The sequence below is a fragment of the Onychostoma macrolepis genome, chromosome 16 (assembly GCF_012432095.1).
Source record: "Onychostoma macrolepis isolate SWU-2019 chromosome 16, ASM1243209v1, whole genome shotgun sequence".
Taxonomy (NCBI): domain Eukaryota; kingdom Metazoa; phylum Chordata; class Actinopteri; order Cypriniformes; family Cyprinidae; genus Onychostoma; species Onychostoma macrolepis.
The window spans coordinates 30,557,215-30,573,764 of NC_081170.1; the positions used below are offsets into that span (position 1 = coordinate 30,557,215).

Sequence of the window (16,550 nt, forward strand, 5' to 3'; positions counted from 1 at the left end):
CTCTCATTTGGGAGGTAATTGGAGATCTTGGTGCTACCTGAGACCACCGTGACTGTCTGCCGCTTTCGGCAAATCACGCGCTCGTGCCCGCTGCCTAATGTGTGGAGAACTGGAAATTATTTGAATGTTTATGTTGTTAAGAGGTGATTCATCCAACGACTGCAATCTCCAAAAAAGTGTATTTCGTTCGACGGTGTCGAGAAATGCAGCAGGCGCCAATAAATCAGACGTCTTTGTAAAGCGAGTGCTGTTTGCTTTGCATCTCGGGTACGTAGTGTGACGCACCTGAGAGATCTGATTGGGCTGCAGCACCTCCTTCACCATCGATGTGAAGTTGTCCTCTTTCCCGTCGCAGGCGGCCATTAGCTCGGGAAGCCCCTCGATTGGGCCTTGATAGCCACCTCCGCCCCTCGCACCTTTGGCGCTCCACCTCCTGTCAAGGAAAAGAGACGGTCACGTGACGGTGCCTTCAATCATGCAAGCGCTGGCTGAGCTCCGAGCCCGTTTCCTGCTGTCACAGCGTGATGGATCCTGCCTGGCCTGATCCCTCTCTTACCATTTTTATTGTGTTTCCACCAAATTACACTCGCCGCGGGACACGGGCACGGCGAAATGTGTTATGGGCGAGAGAAAATCCAACGCCAGTGATGTTAGTGTGTGCATGTGTGAGGAGCGGGTGGGGGAGGCGTCCCCGCTGATAAGTGATGCTGATGGTGTTTGCGGAGTTAGATAAGAGATGGCGGCGGGATTAGCTGCTAAGCCATGTTACACTGTCATAATCAGCGAGCCACAGGTGAGAAGCTCTGCGCCCCTTTAACACCGCTGACAGGAAGTGAACACTCGCCTCTCTCTGTGGCAACGTGTTAGGATGAGCTCGGGCTCGGGCGAGCGGAAAACACATGGGTGGAGGAGAAGAGAAAGCAAAGAATGCTCTGAAACAGTCAATAAGGTGGCCTGTACGATACAAAATACAGAAAAACATTGCCCACCACAACCTATGATATTTTATTATAGTATATATATTATGTACTTGTGTGATCTTAGTCATGCTGCCAATTCTTCTATAATTATTTAACATGTGATTCCATATATATATATATATATATATATATATATATATATATATATATATATATAAGGGCTGTCAACCGATTAAAAATTTGAATCGCGATTAATCGCATGATTGTCATGAGTTAACTCGCGGTTAATCACAATTTAATCACACATTTTTATTTGTTCTAAATGTACCTTAAATTAATATTTTTCATGTTTTTAATACTCTAATCAACATGGGCATGGACAAATATGGACGCTTTATGCAAATGTATGTTTATTATTATTGAAACCATAGTCAACATAGAGCATGAAGAGGAGACATGTTTTTCAAAGAACTTGCTCATGTCTATTAGACACATGAAAAAAGAAATACCAGGTTCCCATTATTTCTCTTTCTTTGCACTGAGCAATTTACTTACACTAACCTGTTGACATTTTTGCATGACAGGGTAGCTCTTCTTCTGAACATGCAAAATGTACATATATTATTTATTATTAGATTTGTTTGCCTCTCTGTGCCCACATACTGTATTTTGATGAAGCTAAATTCTCATTAAAACTGTTTTCATTTGATATATTTTACTGTTTCTGTTGTCAGACAACGGAATGCATATGAAATAGTGACTGAAATGCGATCCATAAACGCGATCAACACAATCAGCTCTCACTTCCAAGATGTTAATCTGCACAAAAAATAAAATAAAAAAATCAATCATAATAATCGAGCCGTCATCTGATGAAATCAAATAGACATAAGATAAGACAATAGCTGTGATTTCGGCTATATTTATAATGTTGCTTCTCTAATTTTACATGTATCTGTGTTTAACTTAATTAAAGTGCTGCTCCTCTCTGCCGCGGGCTGAACAGAAACTGAGCAGACGCAGAGAGAGAGAAAGAGAGATAGAGAGAGAGAGGGGGTGCGCGCGCTGGGAGAGCAAGACCTCACGCTCGCATGGCAGTACAGGCGATTCTCTGAAAGTAAATAAGGCGCTTTTTTTGAAGGGAAAAAGTCGCTAAAGGGATCTGCACTGATGCTAAGTTGGCAACACTGTGCATCTCCATTTCTCCAACTACTGGGCCAACAGAAACTACGCGCTACTAAAAAAATGAGTGCCGTTAAAATGAATTTGCGTTAACGTGTTATTAACTAAAATTAGTGCGTTAACTTTGACAGCACTAATATATATATATATATAGACCCTGACTGGAGCCAGTAGAATGATTGGGGCTTTTCAGTTTAAAATGTTGCTGTAGTTATCAAGCATCCTGGCATTTTTGACATAGCTCATAATTTACATACACACGAATGGACCAACTAGAATGTAAAATAACAAAAAACAAAAAATTACAATTATTCAAGTGATATAAATTAACTCATATTATGTATGTATATATATATATATATATATATATATATATGTGTGTGTGTGTGTGTGTGAGGGGGGGTGTCTGGGGTCATACCTTAAAAAAATTCTTACTTACAATTTTATAAAAATGTTATTATTATTATATTATTATGTTGTTGTTGATGCTTTTTACCAGGGACACGTTATATTTATACAAAAGTGACACTTCAAAAACTCAATTTTTTTTTAAAATTTGAAATAAATGCATTTTTTTCCTATTCATCAAAAAATGTATCATGGTTTCCACAAAAATATTAAGCAGGAACAAATAACATATTAGAATTATTTCTGAAAATTCAATATTAACTGGAATAAATTAGACTTTAAAATATATTTTAAATATAATTTATATCACATGAATAATTGTAATTGTTTTAGTAATAAATGTTTTACTTTCTAGTCGGTCCATTCGTGTATATGTAAATTATGAGCTATGACAAAAATGTCAGGATTCTCTAGAACTTATAGTGCCATTCTACAGCAACATTTTGAACTGAAAGAGCCCAATCATTCTACTGGCCCCAGTAGAGGGGTTTTCAGGTTAGACATACAGCAGGTATCTCCATTTGATTGATGTTGTATGGATAAGATTGAGCAGCAAAGATGCTAAGAGCAGAACAATGGAAGGCCACACAGATGCTGTGGTCACAGCTGTCCTCAGAAGTGTGCAGGTGATCAGCACCTCCGGGACACCCTGGATCCAAGCACCTGGAGACGTGACCCTGTGCCGGCACAGGCCAGGAACACCATCAGGCTCTGCCGCAGGAACGGGTTAACATCCCGCACTAGAGGTGTCAAGCAGGGACGTTTACTACAGGCAGACAAACAAAACTGAAGGTCCATGTATGTGGTTTAACTGGAACAAATCTTGGATCCCTCGAGCACCAGAAGATAGTAATATGACACGAGCTACAGTATTATTCCCACTACATACAACATCTGCACCATTATTACCCCATTCCACTGAGCAAAGGTAAAATACAGTAACAGCACATTTGCTCATTTGAGTTATGATCTGTCCTGTGATAAGACGGCTCTGAGAAAAAATAGATATCAACTCTTTTATATGTCCTGTAACTGGTGACAGTTTTAATTTTTTTTACCATTTTTTAAACCTCTTTTTGCCTTCATTAGTTTTTCTTTTTTTTAGCAAACAAGGTATCACTTTAGTAAAGCGAACAATTCTCACTATTAACTAATTATTAGCATGCCTATTATTAACATATTGGATGTTTATTAGTGCTCATAAAGCACATATTCTACATGACCTTATTCTACATCCCTAATCCTACCCAATACCTAAACTTAACAAATACCTTACCAAATATTAATAAGCAGCAAATCAGGAGTTTATTGGGGTCATAGTTAATGGTTTGTTAATAGAGAGAATTGGACCTTAAAATAAAGTGTGTCCGCAAACAATTTTACATTGTAAATAATGATTATTGGAGTAGGTTTTTTAACAGAAAATACTAATCCAGTCTTTTTACTTCAGAATTTCACATTTAATGTTACCTCATTTCTTTGTATATATATATTTTTTAATTGTTTCAAAGTAAATCCTACATCAAATTGTTTTCAATGTACTTCATTGATATGACACCACAAAAATGCTTAAGTAATTATGCAAACATTTGTTTAAATTCATTTTAAAAAATGTAGCATGTCAACACCACAGTACACTGATAAAATCAGTTAAAATGTTGTCTACTACTACCCAAATATATTGTTTGTTTATACTGATGAAAACTATCTATATTAGTTATCAGGCTTCTGCACACAGTACCTGTTATGGAATAATAGTGTAGGGACAGATGTTAAAATGAGTGTAATGAACCTGCTACAGGACATATTACAAGGTTTCGTACCTGAAGACATAGAGATCCTGCTTTTGGATGTGAGGAAGTGTGAGCAGGGAGGAATCGTGAAGCCATCTGGCCTGAATGATCATCTGTACAAGGTTGCAAATGCTCAGCGCAGACACAAGCCATCCTTCATTCGCCACCACATCCAGCATAGCCTGCAGAGAGAACATCAGCACATTCACCACAACACCATACATACACTACCTGCTAAACCACTGGGGTCAGTTTGTTTCATTTCATTTATTACTTTTATTCAGCAACAACACATTCATGTCATCAAAAGTGAAAAAGTTTTATAATGCTACAAAATATTCAAATTTCAAATAAATGCTATTCTTTTGAACTTTCTATTTATGAAACCATCCTGAAAAAATATATCACCGTTCCCAAAAAAAAAAGACACTAAGCCCTGTCTCTTTAACAAAAATTGAACAAATCAAGGCATTTGATATTATCTTTATGTAAATATATTCATACTTTTAGATAAACTATATGATGCCGATATTGAGTATAAACACTCACTGGATGAAATTAGACCATTAGGAATATCAGCGAGCACTATTGGTATATCTTTATTTATATGCCAACCCATCTTTTGTATTTCCACACCCTCTCTGTGGTTCTGTCATTCTCCTCCTCTATCTAAGGTTAAAGTTTGCTGAGCTCAGCTGCGCTAACAAACTTAATTAATCAAAAAGTCATTTCCTCTGTAACTATGAGTAAAAAGCACCTGAAGAGCACCGGAAAGCCCTGCAAGTTAATCAAAATGCTAATGCAGTACAAATTAAAGTTGTGATTAACATTTCACAGTAGCTGCTTGAGTAAATTGAGCACAGCAACAGGATGATAATACAAACCTTTCTGGAAGGATGGAGAGAGACAGAAAAAATAACGGTAATTCAGATAGTGAAAATAAAGCCTGCTTAATAAATAACAGAGGACTGAAAATAAACAAGGATGGGTGACTAGTCATCCAATGACCAATTAGCTGGTACCTAGACTGGTGCATTTATCTGCTAGATATTATTTAAGACAGGGTTTTAATTAGATTTTGATAAGGTAATTTAAGGTCATCTTAATTATTGATATTAATAATTACTGTTTCAATTATAGTTAATAAATGACTAGCAGGGCAAAAACCCTCTTAGAAGATACTGTGAGAAATCTGCAGATCCGCTTCTTTGTAAGGCCAGATGTTTAGCTCTGATGGTTAGTTAAGACCGTAAACCAGTCTATCTGCAGGGCTTCCACAAGACAAGTAACTAGTTTTTCTGAAACCATTATCAACTATTTTGTTTGAAAATATTACGTTTACATAATCACTACTCCTTTATTGATGCCTGTTTGCATCTGAAATATTTCTAACTTTAAAATATGATTTAATACGAGATATTCGAGAAATACAAAACTGGCAAAAACAAAACAGCAATTTGAATTCTGAATTTACATTTCTAGTCCTAAATACTTTTATTCAATGAGCATGCATTTCTATTTCAGATAAATGCTGTTCACTTGAAATTTTAATTAAAAAAAAAAAAGCTTGAAAATTATTATTATTTTTATTTTTTTAAATGATGGTAATTACAAATTTTGCTGTTGAAGACTGAAGAACACTTAAGACTGGAGTAATGATGCTGAAAATTCAGCTGTGCCATCACAGGAATAAATTACATTTCAAAATATATTCAAAAACAGAACACTTATTTGTAATTGTAATAGGTTCATTCCGTGTCCCCAGCTCAAATTTTGGATTTTGCTAATATTGCAGCTATGTCTGTGCATATTGTTTCGATAGAGAGAAACAAAATGCTTTTCTAGTTTCACGATTTACAATTTAACAGTTTACTCCTGGAGCCATATTGGAATTCCATCATCTCTGGAACCGAACCATATAGGGCCTTAAAAATGAAGAAGCCAAAAGGGAAGTTTGTTAAGACCCAATATCTAAAAGAGCATTAATATATCTGTAATACTTTATGAGTTACAGGCATGCAAACTTTGGAGAAAAAACTTGAAAAGTGCTCTTTCTCCATTTTTGAATGGTCACCATTGGCACATAATGCAACAAAGATCACTAAAGTCAACAGATTTTACTAACAGACCTACCAATCTCTGTGTGAAAATAACATTGTCATCTTTCTGAAGTCATTTTTACCCCCCTGTAATTTGGCCATTTTGACCCCCACTCTACAAAATAGTGGATTACTCAGTAATTTTTGTATTTGTAAAAAGTATTTGACTATACATGTTTATCTTTCTTCAGAAAAAAACATTAGCAAAATAATGGAAATTTCTGAAATTTGCTTGATTTGACAGAATGACCCAATAATATTTCAGAATATTACAGTTTTTACTGTATTTTTGATTAAATAAATGCCTTGGTGAGCATGAGACACAAAAACAAACTTTTGAATGGTGGTGTACCCTCCTGTAATAACTCACATCATGATAGAATTCATGACAAGAGCAGAGAGAGCACAAATAAACATTCGAATGTAATCATCCCGGGCTGGGCATCATGGCAAGGGTTAATTCTCTGACATCACTGAGCATGAGCTCAGCTGTGTGAGAGGCTGACTGCTATGAACGCATGGGGCTGCCAGCAACACTACCACAGCGGGAACCCAGAAAAGTAACCACATCATGTAGAAGCATAGCCAATCACTCCCAGACACACACACACACACACGGAGCGGCCGTAGAGAATCACAGGCACTCGCTCTGCACCGCACACATGAGCCTTTGGCAGAGCCGGACCGCCAGCGTGGACAATCTGTCCAGTCTCCGGCCGAAGAAAATCAAGAGTGCGGTCTCAGGCATAGCCAACTGCAAACAGATCCGAAGGTGCGCCATCAGGCATGAACAATCAACATCAGGCTGGCTTGGCCGGCTCAGGCAGCGCAGGCTTTTTTATGACTGCCCTTGAGGCGAGTGTTTTATGACGTTCCAAATGACCTGACAGCAGAATATCCATAAATCATATCCGCACTTCAGCCACTCTGTCCTCAGTGTGTTGCACTGTGAGTCTGTTTACACACGTCAGAATAACACGGGACGGAGGAGCACCATTAGGATGCTGTCTGAGAAGAGCAGATTGTTAGCTTTTGCAACACACACACACGCGCGCGCACACACACGCAATCCATAGCAATAATAGAAAAAAAATGATGTTGTGAATACGTCTTTAAAAAGGACATATATTTTCTAAAGTAGATCTTGTTTTGCTATTGTTTCCTGCTCCAGCTCTGTATTTGCTGAACTGACCTTAACAGAGCATCTATAATCAGACGTCTGATATAATGTTGAAATATACACTACTATTCAAAAGTTTGGGGGACTGTTAGATATTTCTTTTGAAAGAAGTCTCTTGTGCTCACAGAGGCTGCATTTATTTGATTAAACATACAGTAAAACTGTAATATTGTGAAATATTATTACAATTTAAAATAACTGTTTTCTGTTTGAATATATACTTTATTCCAGTGATGTCAAAGCTGAATTTTCAGCATCATTTCTTCAGTCTTCAGTGCCACATGAATTTTCAAATGACAATTTACTGCTCATGAAACTTATGATTATCAGTGTTGAAAACAGTTGCGCTGCTTCATATTTTTGTGGAAACAATGATTCTTTGATTAATAGAAAGTTAAAAAAAGAGCCATTTTTCCCCAAAATATATTTTTAAACAAAGCTATACAATAAAACACAAACTAAAAGGTATACATATACACAATAAAAGTTGCAACACAAAATCAAAAGTATATTTTCCATGTTAATTAGAGTCTGTGATAAATGATGAGTGTCAGGGGATCCTATTTTGGGATTTTTTTTAAATTTGTTTTTTACTTCTGCGACGTCATGGTTGGGCAGAAGAACATTTAACTATGTGTCCGATGCAATGATGATCTCAGCTACCAATTACAGTATGTGCTTTGTATAATAGTTTAATATATCCATCAAAGGGTTTAATTTCAGTTTGAATATCATTATGTGTGACTTTAATAGCCATAATGAAAGCAACAAGTGATCATTTACCTCAGATCATGAAAATAAATTGGAAACACTTTCAGGGCAGTTATTAACAGGAAACAAATGATCAAACATTGACAACCAAAGCTCATCTGACTTTAAAGCATGCTTAGAATAAACACTAGCGGACACTAATAGAGTTATTATTATAGTTTCTGTTCTTGGCGTGGATAGGCATTAAGCCTTGAACCAAACCAAACAACTCTGTGAACAGTTTTATTCAGATAAAAACAAACTCATGCATATTAACACAAAACACAAAAACATGAACTAAAGCCAGTTAGTTAGCTAATGTTCACTTCTCTACTCTGCTGCGAATCTCATTTCCATGCGCTGCCTTTGATTGGTAGATCTCTCTTTAGCATTATGGGTGGTGTAGTTCTTTAAACAAGAACACAATTCACAACTAAGCACATTTTAAAAATTAAGATACATTATTGCTAAAAACCTATTTCAGTGTTGACACAATTCATTTGAGTTTTATTCTAATGTTGCACTGTATAAACCAACAAATACATAGGCAGCTGACAAAGTATAATGTGTTCACTGACATTTTCTTTTTAAACCAACATAAATAGTTTAGGTTTTACGTTTAGATTTCATGTCATCTAACCAACTACTTTTTTTCCTGCTGTTATAAGAACTAAACTAGAACTGCTTTCGAGAACCTGTTCCAAAATCAGTTTAAATTAGTAGATTTGAAAGAAACAGTAATATGCATAAACGCGCTCACACACAGATGAAGAAAACACACACCTGGCAGATGCGGATGGTGTTGTCCAGCACGGTTTTGGTGTCGGTTCCGTAGTCGCTGCAGGGCAGCTGTGCCCGGCTGAAGTGGGCCTGCACGAGCAGGTGTGTTTTGGTGTGCGCGCTGTCGTACGAGTGAGGGTTGACCTGCAGGGGGAGCCGCTGGGCCAGCTCGCTGTTCAGCTGGTCCTCGTTGTGGCGGACGGGGAGTTCGGCGTACTCCTCTGCTTCCTGTAAACACACACAAAGCATTCGCTGAACACCAGTCACTCGCTTTTATGTCTAATGTCAAAGACAACCGCCAATCCACTTCTAGCATATTCTCTTAAAGACTGAAAAATGCTGTAGACAGATTTAAACTCTTATGATATTTTGAATTTTGCATGACCTGCAACCTGTTGTAAAAACTAAACTAACAACTAGAATAAAGCCTGGTCATATTGTGCACAATCCAGCACTGCATGTTACAAAACAAAACAAACAAAAAAAAAAACCTTTGTCTGTTATCAAAATGTAATATGTCTCTTCAATTACTTTTAATTTAGGATGATCTCACAATTCATCTTTTTCAACCTCTTTGTCAAACAGCAATTTTCACTAGCCAATCAACTGCCAGTAGATAAAAGTCCCACCCAACCTTTTTTTTTTTTACTCTTAATATACTCTTTTACTCAAAAATATATTTCATTATGGACTCCCAAATCTCCAAACGGAGAGGATATTTCAATGAGAATCAGGAAGCAATGTTTCATATTCTTCTACCGCTAAACATAACTATTAAAACATGTTTAAACCTGAGCTTAGATTTATCTCTCTATTAAGTCTGCATTGTACAGAATATAAAGCAAGGAAAGTGATAAATGTAAACGGAGACCAAACTGTTCAGTTTGACTCTTTACAACTGGGTGACATTTACAGAGAAAGATACAATACAGTGCTTTGAGCCAAGAAGCCTGTTTGCACTTTCTGTGACTTTCCAGGCTGCCCTACAAAACTTGGCTTTAAAAAAATATATATATTTTTTATATTTAAAAATAAATATTCAATAAAAAGAGGGGTTAACCTTAGAAAAAAACGTTGAATGTCAACTAAATTACATTCATTGTTATATTGTAATTATTTATATGATAAGAGTACTTTCTGAAATTTGTCTTACGTCCCATCATATACAGTGCTATACATCAATACAACAATGAACAAAAAGCAAGAACTACAACATTTTATAACACACATTACAACTTTAAACTGTAAAGTTAAATCTAACAGATATGAATAATGATTGATTTATTAATGACTGACTTATTTTCATACATTTAAAAAACAATAGAACTGTCTTGCAGTAATTTAATAACAGAGTGGAACGGTTGAGCTTGATGAATGCAGTCAACATTACAATTTTGTGCAAAATAGTACAACATTTAAATAATTAAAAATTGTAATAATTTAATATATATTTTATATTCCTGCTATGCTGTAGAAAGGGGCACAATAACGTCTCTTCTTGAGTGCCACAATTCAAATCAAATCGCTTTTTCACAAAATATCAAAACATATCGTCTCAACGCAGCTTTCCAAAAATTAACGTTTTTGCATTCCAACTAAGAGTAATTTTGCAGAACATTTACTCCATAATTCTTCAATTGCAAGGTTACTTATTTTATGCATTTTATCTAAAGCATGTGTTGTTAGCGCTCTAGACACAGAGAGCTATTGGACTACAATGAACTGAATATCAGTTTAACAATTTATAGCTTTGTTGTATGATTTTAATTGCTGGATACAACTGAGAAGGTCAAGACCATTGTGTTGGGATGGGGGGAGCTCTTGTAGCTGTGAGGGGCGGCCTTGACTTGGTGTCTCATTATGAACTCTTCCACGGTAATTAGAGGACAATAAGGGTGAATGGGGGAGGCGTCATGCGGAGGGGTCATTTGTTGCTATTGAATGACTGGTTAGAGTGAAAATGGGGGTCCTGCCCACCTCATGTCATGCTTTTGTTAAGCAACCAGTGTGAGCGTTGGACAGCGAGATGTAATGACTGAGTGGTAAGTGGATAATCAAGCGGGGAACATATAACTGTGAGGATCAGTGATTTATCCCTGCTGCCTCTGGCATCATTACCACATTAACATGTGCTCTTTCCTATTACTGACACACAAACACGCTGGCATTAAAATTCACAGGCATGACTCAAAACCTTCTCTCATCTCTCAAACCTTCTGTATTTTGACCAGTTCAGCAGATGAATCATTTGTGGCGATGTCTTTAACATTAGGAAATCTGAGAGGGCCTGCAGTAGTTTGTTTGCCCAGGTCACACAGCGGTCACAGTCTCTGATGTCTTCTTCTCTTATGGATAAATCTCTGTAAAATGCTTTATTGCTGCTTGTACAATTATAACAAAAGAGCAGCTAATCCTACGCTAAATTAACCTTTAATAGGACTTATTTTTATCTGTATTTATAAGATGATATCTTCAAGAAACAGTCCATGGAATCACACATTAAAAACCTGTAGCATTATCCACAGAGAGCATAAGGTTATAAAAGGAACATAAGCAACATGTTCTACTATGTTGGATTGGATTCACCTCAGGAAAGTTAACTATTAGCATTACTTTCTACCTATTCTCTAGAAAAAATAATAATAGACACATTTTAAACAGCATCCCTATATTTTACACTATATTGGAAGTTGCAATGGGCTTTTATGAAGAAACATTTTATTAAGCAAAATCTTGAATTTTGTTTCAAACTGTGCCAATTTTATTAGTAGTTTTTCCTGAAATTCTTTAAATACCAATTGATGTATTATTCAAATTTCAGTTTTTCAGTTTTACTATTTCATAATTGAATAAATGATTTAATCATGTTAAATAATGCCCAAACATCAACAGATTTTGATTTGAGTGGAAAACTTTACATTAGTGTATAAAATGAAAAATGTGTTTCTGGGTCAAAGTTATTCAAAATGATGAAACAGGCCACACTTTTTTTTTTCTTCAACTGATTTGAAAATAAATAATGAAGCTTAAACATTGGACAAAAATGCTGTTCATTCAACATACAAAAATTATATAAAATGCTTCATTTATTTCAACCCTGTCATCAATATGTGGTGACATGTCTAAAATTATAAATTGAATGTAATATTTTCTATCAACAACCATTAAATAAACATCTAAATGATTATTTTTTAAAACAGGATTTCAGATCTCAGCTAATTTGGTAATTAAAGTAAGATTTGTGCCTTATCTGGTTAAAATGAAAGTAATGCGATACCTATTTATACCACATTCATGGGAATTTATATTTTAAGCACATCCCCGTTACATGTTGGAGTTGCTCTGTCTCTGATCTCACATGCTCTGTCAGGACAGGTTATAAGCAGTGTTTAAGAACACGTTTTAACAATATTCTTCGAGAGTTTCATCAGGTCTGCAGCGCCTCTAGTATGAGACAGATGTCATGTCACAAGGACGTCAGTGAAGTGTGAAAAGCCTTTATGTCTCAATTATGACCGCGATCAGTGAGAGCGGGGCCAAGAGGGGCGGCACTCTAATGAGGCGAACGTAAAGAGCTGCTAATTTTCACACCAACCCTTAGGGGTGCAATTATGTGTGTGTGTGAGTGCTGAGCTGTATCCAAACTGGACTCGTGGCATAATCATTAACTGTGTCAGGATGTTGGCCAGTGAAGGTGGTGATGCATTGGTGTTTAAAGTGCACCGTCCCTGAACGCATCAATGAGCAGAAGATGAGAGGAAAGAGTGGATCCTTTCAAAATGAATGTTTGCTCACCGACAGGATGGCCAGCAGCTCTTGGATGGGCAGCTCTGGCTTCAGACGCTCTTTGAACATGCGGATGGTCTGGTGTTTCAGGTAATAGTAGGATCCGATGCGGCCGTACGTCAGCGGCTCGATGGTCTGCTCGTCCTGAACAAAACAAGACGGTCACTGATTAACACGCCAGAGGTCAAACTACAGCCGTACAGCGGGCAGGTCAAAGAGGAAATTCCTTGTCGGTTTATTTACACAACGAGAGTTTATTTACACAACTTCAAAAACAACAACTAGATAGCTTCATTCCTAGTGCTCTGCATCACTGAGACAGCATTCGATGTGAAATAAAACACTAAAATGACTCTACCTCCTGTATTTCCATGCAGTAGGAACATTCCAGATCCCTCAGACTCCTCTCCACCAGGTTTGAAAGGTATTTGTTAATGGTTTCATGGTTGATGTCATCCAAATTATAGTAACTGAGAGCAAAGAGAGAGCAGTTAAAAGCAGAAGAAAAACACACACTCAAACAATGTGTCTGCAATGTTCAACACAGAGAATCCGCTTATTTATTTTTTACAGGATTTCAATACTGTACTGTAAATAATAATAATAATAATAAAAATAAGGAGTATCTTGAGCATCTAAATATCCTTAAAACAAGCTAACAGCATTATTTAGTAAAGTACCCTGGGTAAGATATTAAGATATGAATATATCTTGAACGTAACTGTATTTTGTTTGGTGGCACTTGCAGATACTTCTTGTTTTAAACAAAGTACCAAAAAAAAAAAAAAAATCCAATACAAAGCTATAATTTCTCGCACAGCTTTGCTAATCAGGTAAAATTCAGATTTTAAAGGATGCTTAGACATTAAAGGGATAGTTGTTCACCCCAAAATGAGAATTCTGTCATTAATTACTCACCCTCAGTGAAGACCTTCGTTCATCCTCGGAACACAAATGAAGATGTTTTTGATGAAATCGGAGAGCTATCTGCCCCTCCACAGACAGCAACACAACTGCAATGTTCCCAGGTCCAGAAACGTAGTAAATACATCGGTAAAACAGTCCATGTGACATCAGTGGCTCAACTTCAGTTTTGCGACGCTACAAGAATACTTTTTTTTTTGCGCAAAAAAAAAACAAAAATAATTTACTCAACCACTCTTCTCTCCCGAGTTACGTCTTCCACCATTTTGGAGAGTACCTCAGAACGCATTTCACGTAATCAGCGTTGTTTACGTTCGGGGGGAAAGCGCGCGCATGAACGTAATCTGCATAATCAGTGTTGTTTACGCTTAGGGGAAAGCGCGTGTATGCGTTGAGATACTCTCTAAAATGGCGGACAACATAACTCGGGGGAGAAGAATGGTTGAGTAAATTATGTTATTTTTGTTTTCTTTGTGCAAAAAAACAACAACAACAAAAAAGTATTCATATAGCGTCGCAAAACTGAAGTTGAGCCACTGATGTCACATGGACTGTTTTACTGATGTATTTACTATGTTTCTGGACCTGGGAACATTGCAGTTGTGTTGCTGTCTATGGAGGGTCAGATAGCTCTCCGATTTCATCAAAAACATCTTCATCAGAAGATGAACGAAGGTCTTGCGGGTTTGGAACGACATGAGGGCGAGTAATTAATGACATTGTTTTCATTTTGGGGTGAACTAACCCTTTAAGAATGTTACTTTTTTGAAGTGCATAAATAAATAATAGGGATGCACTAATACAAAAAATGAGGCCAAACCAAAATTTATACTGCTGTAGCTGCTTTAAAAAACAAACAAACAAAAAAAAACCTTGCAGGATAATGCAATGCTGACACAATAGACCTAAGATTAATGTGTCAAATCAATTTCAATTATTTTCAAGTACGTTAACGTTAGAGTTAAAGCCTTAATGCATGTCTCTTCCTGGGTAAAGAAAACAGCACTCAAACAGCTTCTCAAAATGAACAGCAAATCTTTTACTGAAGTAACATACTGTTAAAATAATTATCTAGCATTAACACAAGTCAAACGAAAACCTAAACAAAGAATGCTTAATCAACATCAATCACATGTCTAGTCATCACCACAAACAGTACAAATTCATGTAAAATAATATAATAATGCATATTGTACTCTGGGCGATCATGCCAAGTTGCGATATTTTTGGAAATTCAATGCTGGACCCACAAGAATCGAAGAGAATCCTTCCTTCCTTGCTTTAAATATTGGCCTGGTCACATCTTTAAATACATTACAGAATCACTCTATCAATATAAGCAAATAATGGATTTGATACTGTCAGTGCTGTGCGCACAGATGCACAAAACACAAGCCTCCTCAGGGCTCGCAAAATTTCAAAATCCCTGGTAGCCCTTCGGGCAGGTACTCTTCAGATTTTGGTAGCCCGAAAATTAATTTAACTAGCCCAAATTAAAAAAAGACCTTTTTTTTTTTTTTTTAAATATAGAAAAACAGATAGGAGTTTAAATGTCAAATAAAAAATATTTTCAATACACAAATATCAGCAAATATGAAGGAAGGAATCTTATTTCACTATTTACAGGGTATCTGCAGAATTTTTAAAAATAAATTTTTAGAGCTGTACGAGGAAAATGAACACAGAATGAGCGGGGTTGGACAATGTCTATGGTAACATACAGTATTGAGCTATAAAATTACATGATTTACAGTTCAGATAAATCAGGTTTTCACAAAAACAAATATTTCAGCATTTCAGGCTAGACCATTTTTATGAAAAGGGATAAATCAAGCATATAAATTATGTTAATTTAAAATGTATAAATATTACTGTCTTAATTGTTTACATTTTTTGAAGGCATATTAACTTCTTTCTCATTTACAACTCTGTGTTTGCTGCGTAAAAAGTTGATATTTGCATTGATTTGACCATAAACAGCAAGAAAGGCTTATTGGAAATGCAAATTCATTCTCTGCCACGCAGAGCCAGCTCCGCACTCATAAACGCTGCTTTATCAGGAATTATAGTTTAGATGAAATTAAAATGCCAACGACACATTTCTGAGGACAGTCGGTTACAGCCTTCAGATACATTCACATAAAGACATCCGCACCGCGTTTTGACTTGAAACGTGCAGAACTCATATTTATTCAATGACATCATTGCCTTTTGAAGTTTAATCCTGTCGTATCGCGACTCTTGTCTTTCCGTCCCCAACTGTAAGACCTCTAGAAATTATAATTAAGACATTTCTTATACCATTTAACGCATTTAAAACTTTTTATGGCCTTAAGTTTGATACAACTCACTTTAAGGGTTTATAAGGACCCGCGGGAGATCTGTATTTAAGGAGCCCTTCGGGCAGGCGGTGATACATTTTGGTAGCCCGACTGGAAAACACAATAGCCCCGGGACGTTGGGCTAGCGATTTTGCGAGCCCTGCTCCTCTGACAGCACAGGTGGTGTATATACAACAACAACAACACCTCCACACCTCCAGAAAAGCATTGCTGCGCTGCAAAATCATTCCCAGATTTGCTGGAGAGCAAAAATCACTTCCATGCTCAGCAAAGCTCTAAGAGCAACCACATGAGATCCACACACAACTATGCACTTCATTAACTCTGAGTGACGGCAAACATTACTCCTGCTGTATGAGCAAGCAACAAATAAGACAGTTCTTTCT

At 36.6% G+C, this 16,550-nt stretch overlaps 1 protein-coding gene across 2 annotated transcripts in view; it reads right to left on the minus strand.

The window, feature by feature from the left end:
- The window catches only part of ascc3 (activating signal cointegrator 1 complex subunit 3), a 236,095-nt gene that overhangs the window by 3,048 nt on the left and 216,497 nt on the right, over positions 1-16,550 (minus strand). For both annotated transcript variants that reach the window (XM_058745784.1, XM_058745783.1), the window contains exons 35-39: positions 13,257-13,368; positions 12,908-13,042; positions 9,116-9,340; positions 4,334-4,485; positions 286-433 (exon numbers count right to left, since the gene is read on the minus strand). In XM_058745784.1, coding sequence (XP_058601767.1) covers positions 286-433; positions 4,334-4,485; positions 9,116-9,340; positions 12,908-13,042; positions 13,257-13,368 — 772 coding nt within the window. The remainder of the gene's footprint in view (positions 1-285; positions 434-4,333; positions 4,486-9,115; positions 9,341-12,907; positions 13,043-13,256; positions 13,369-16,550) is intronic.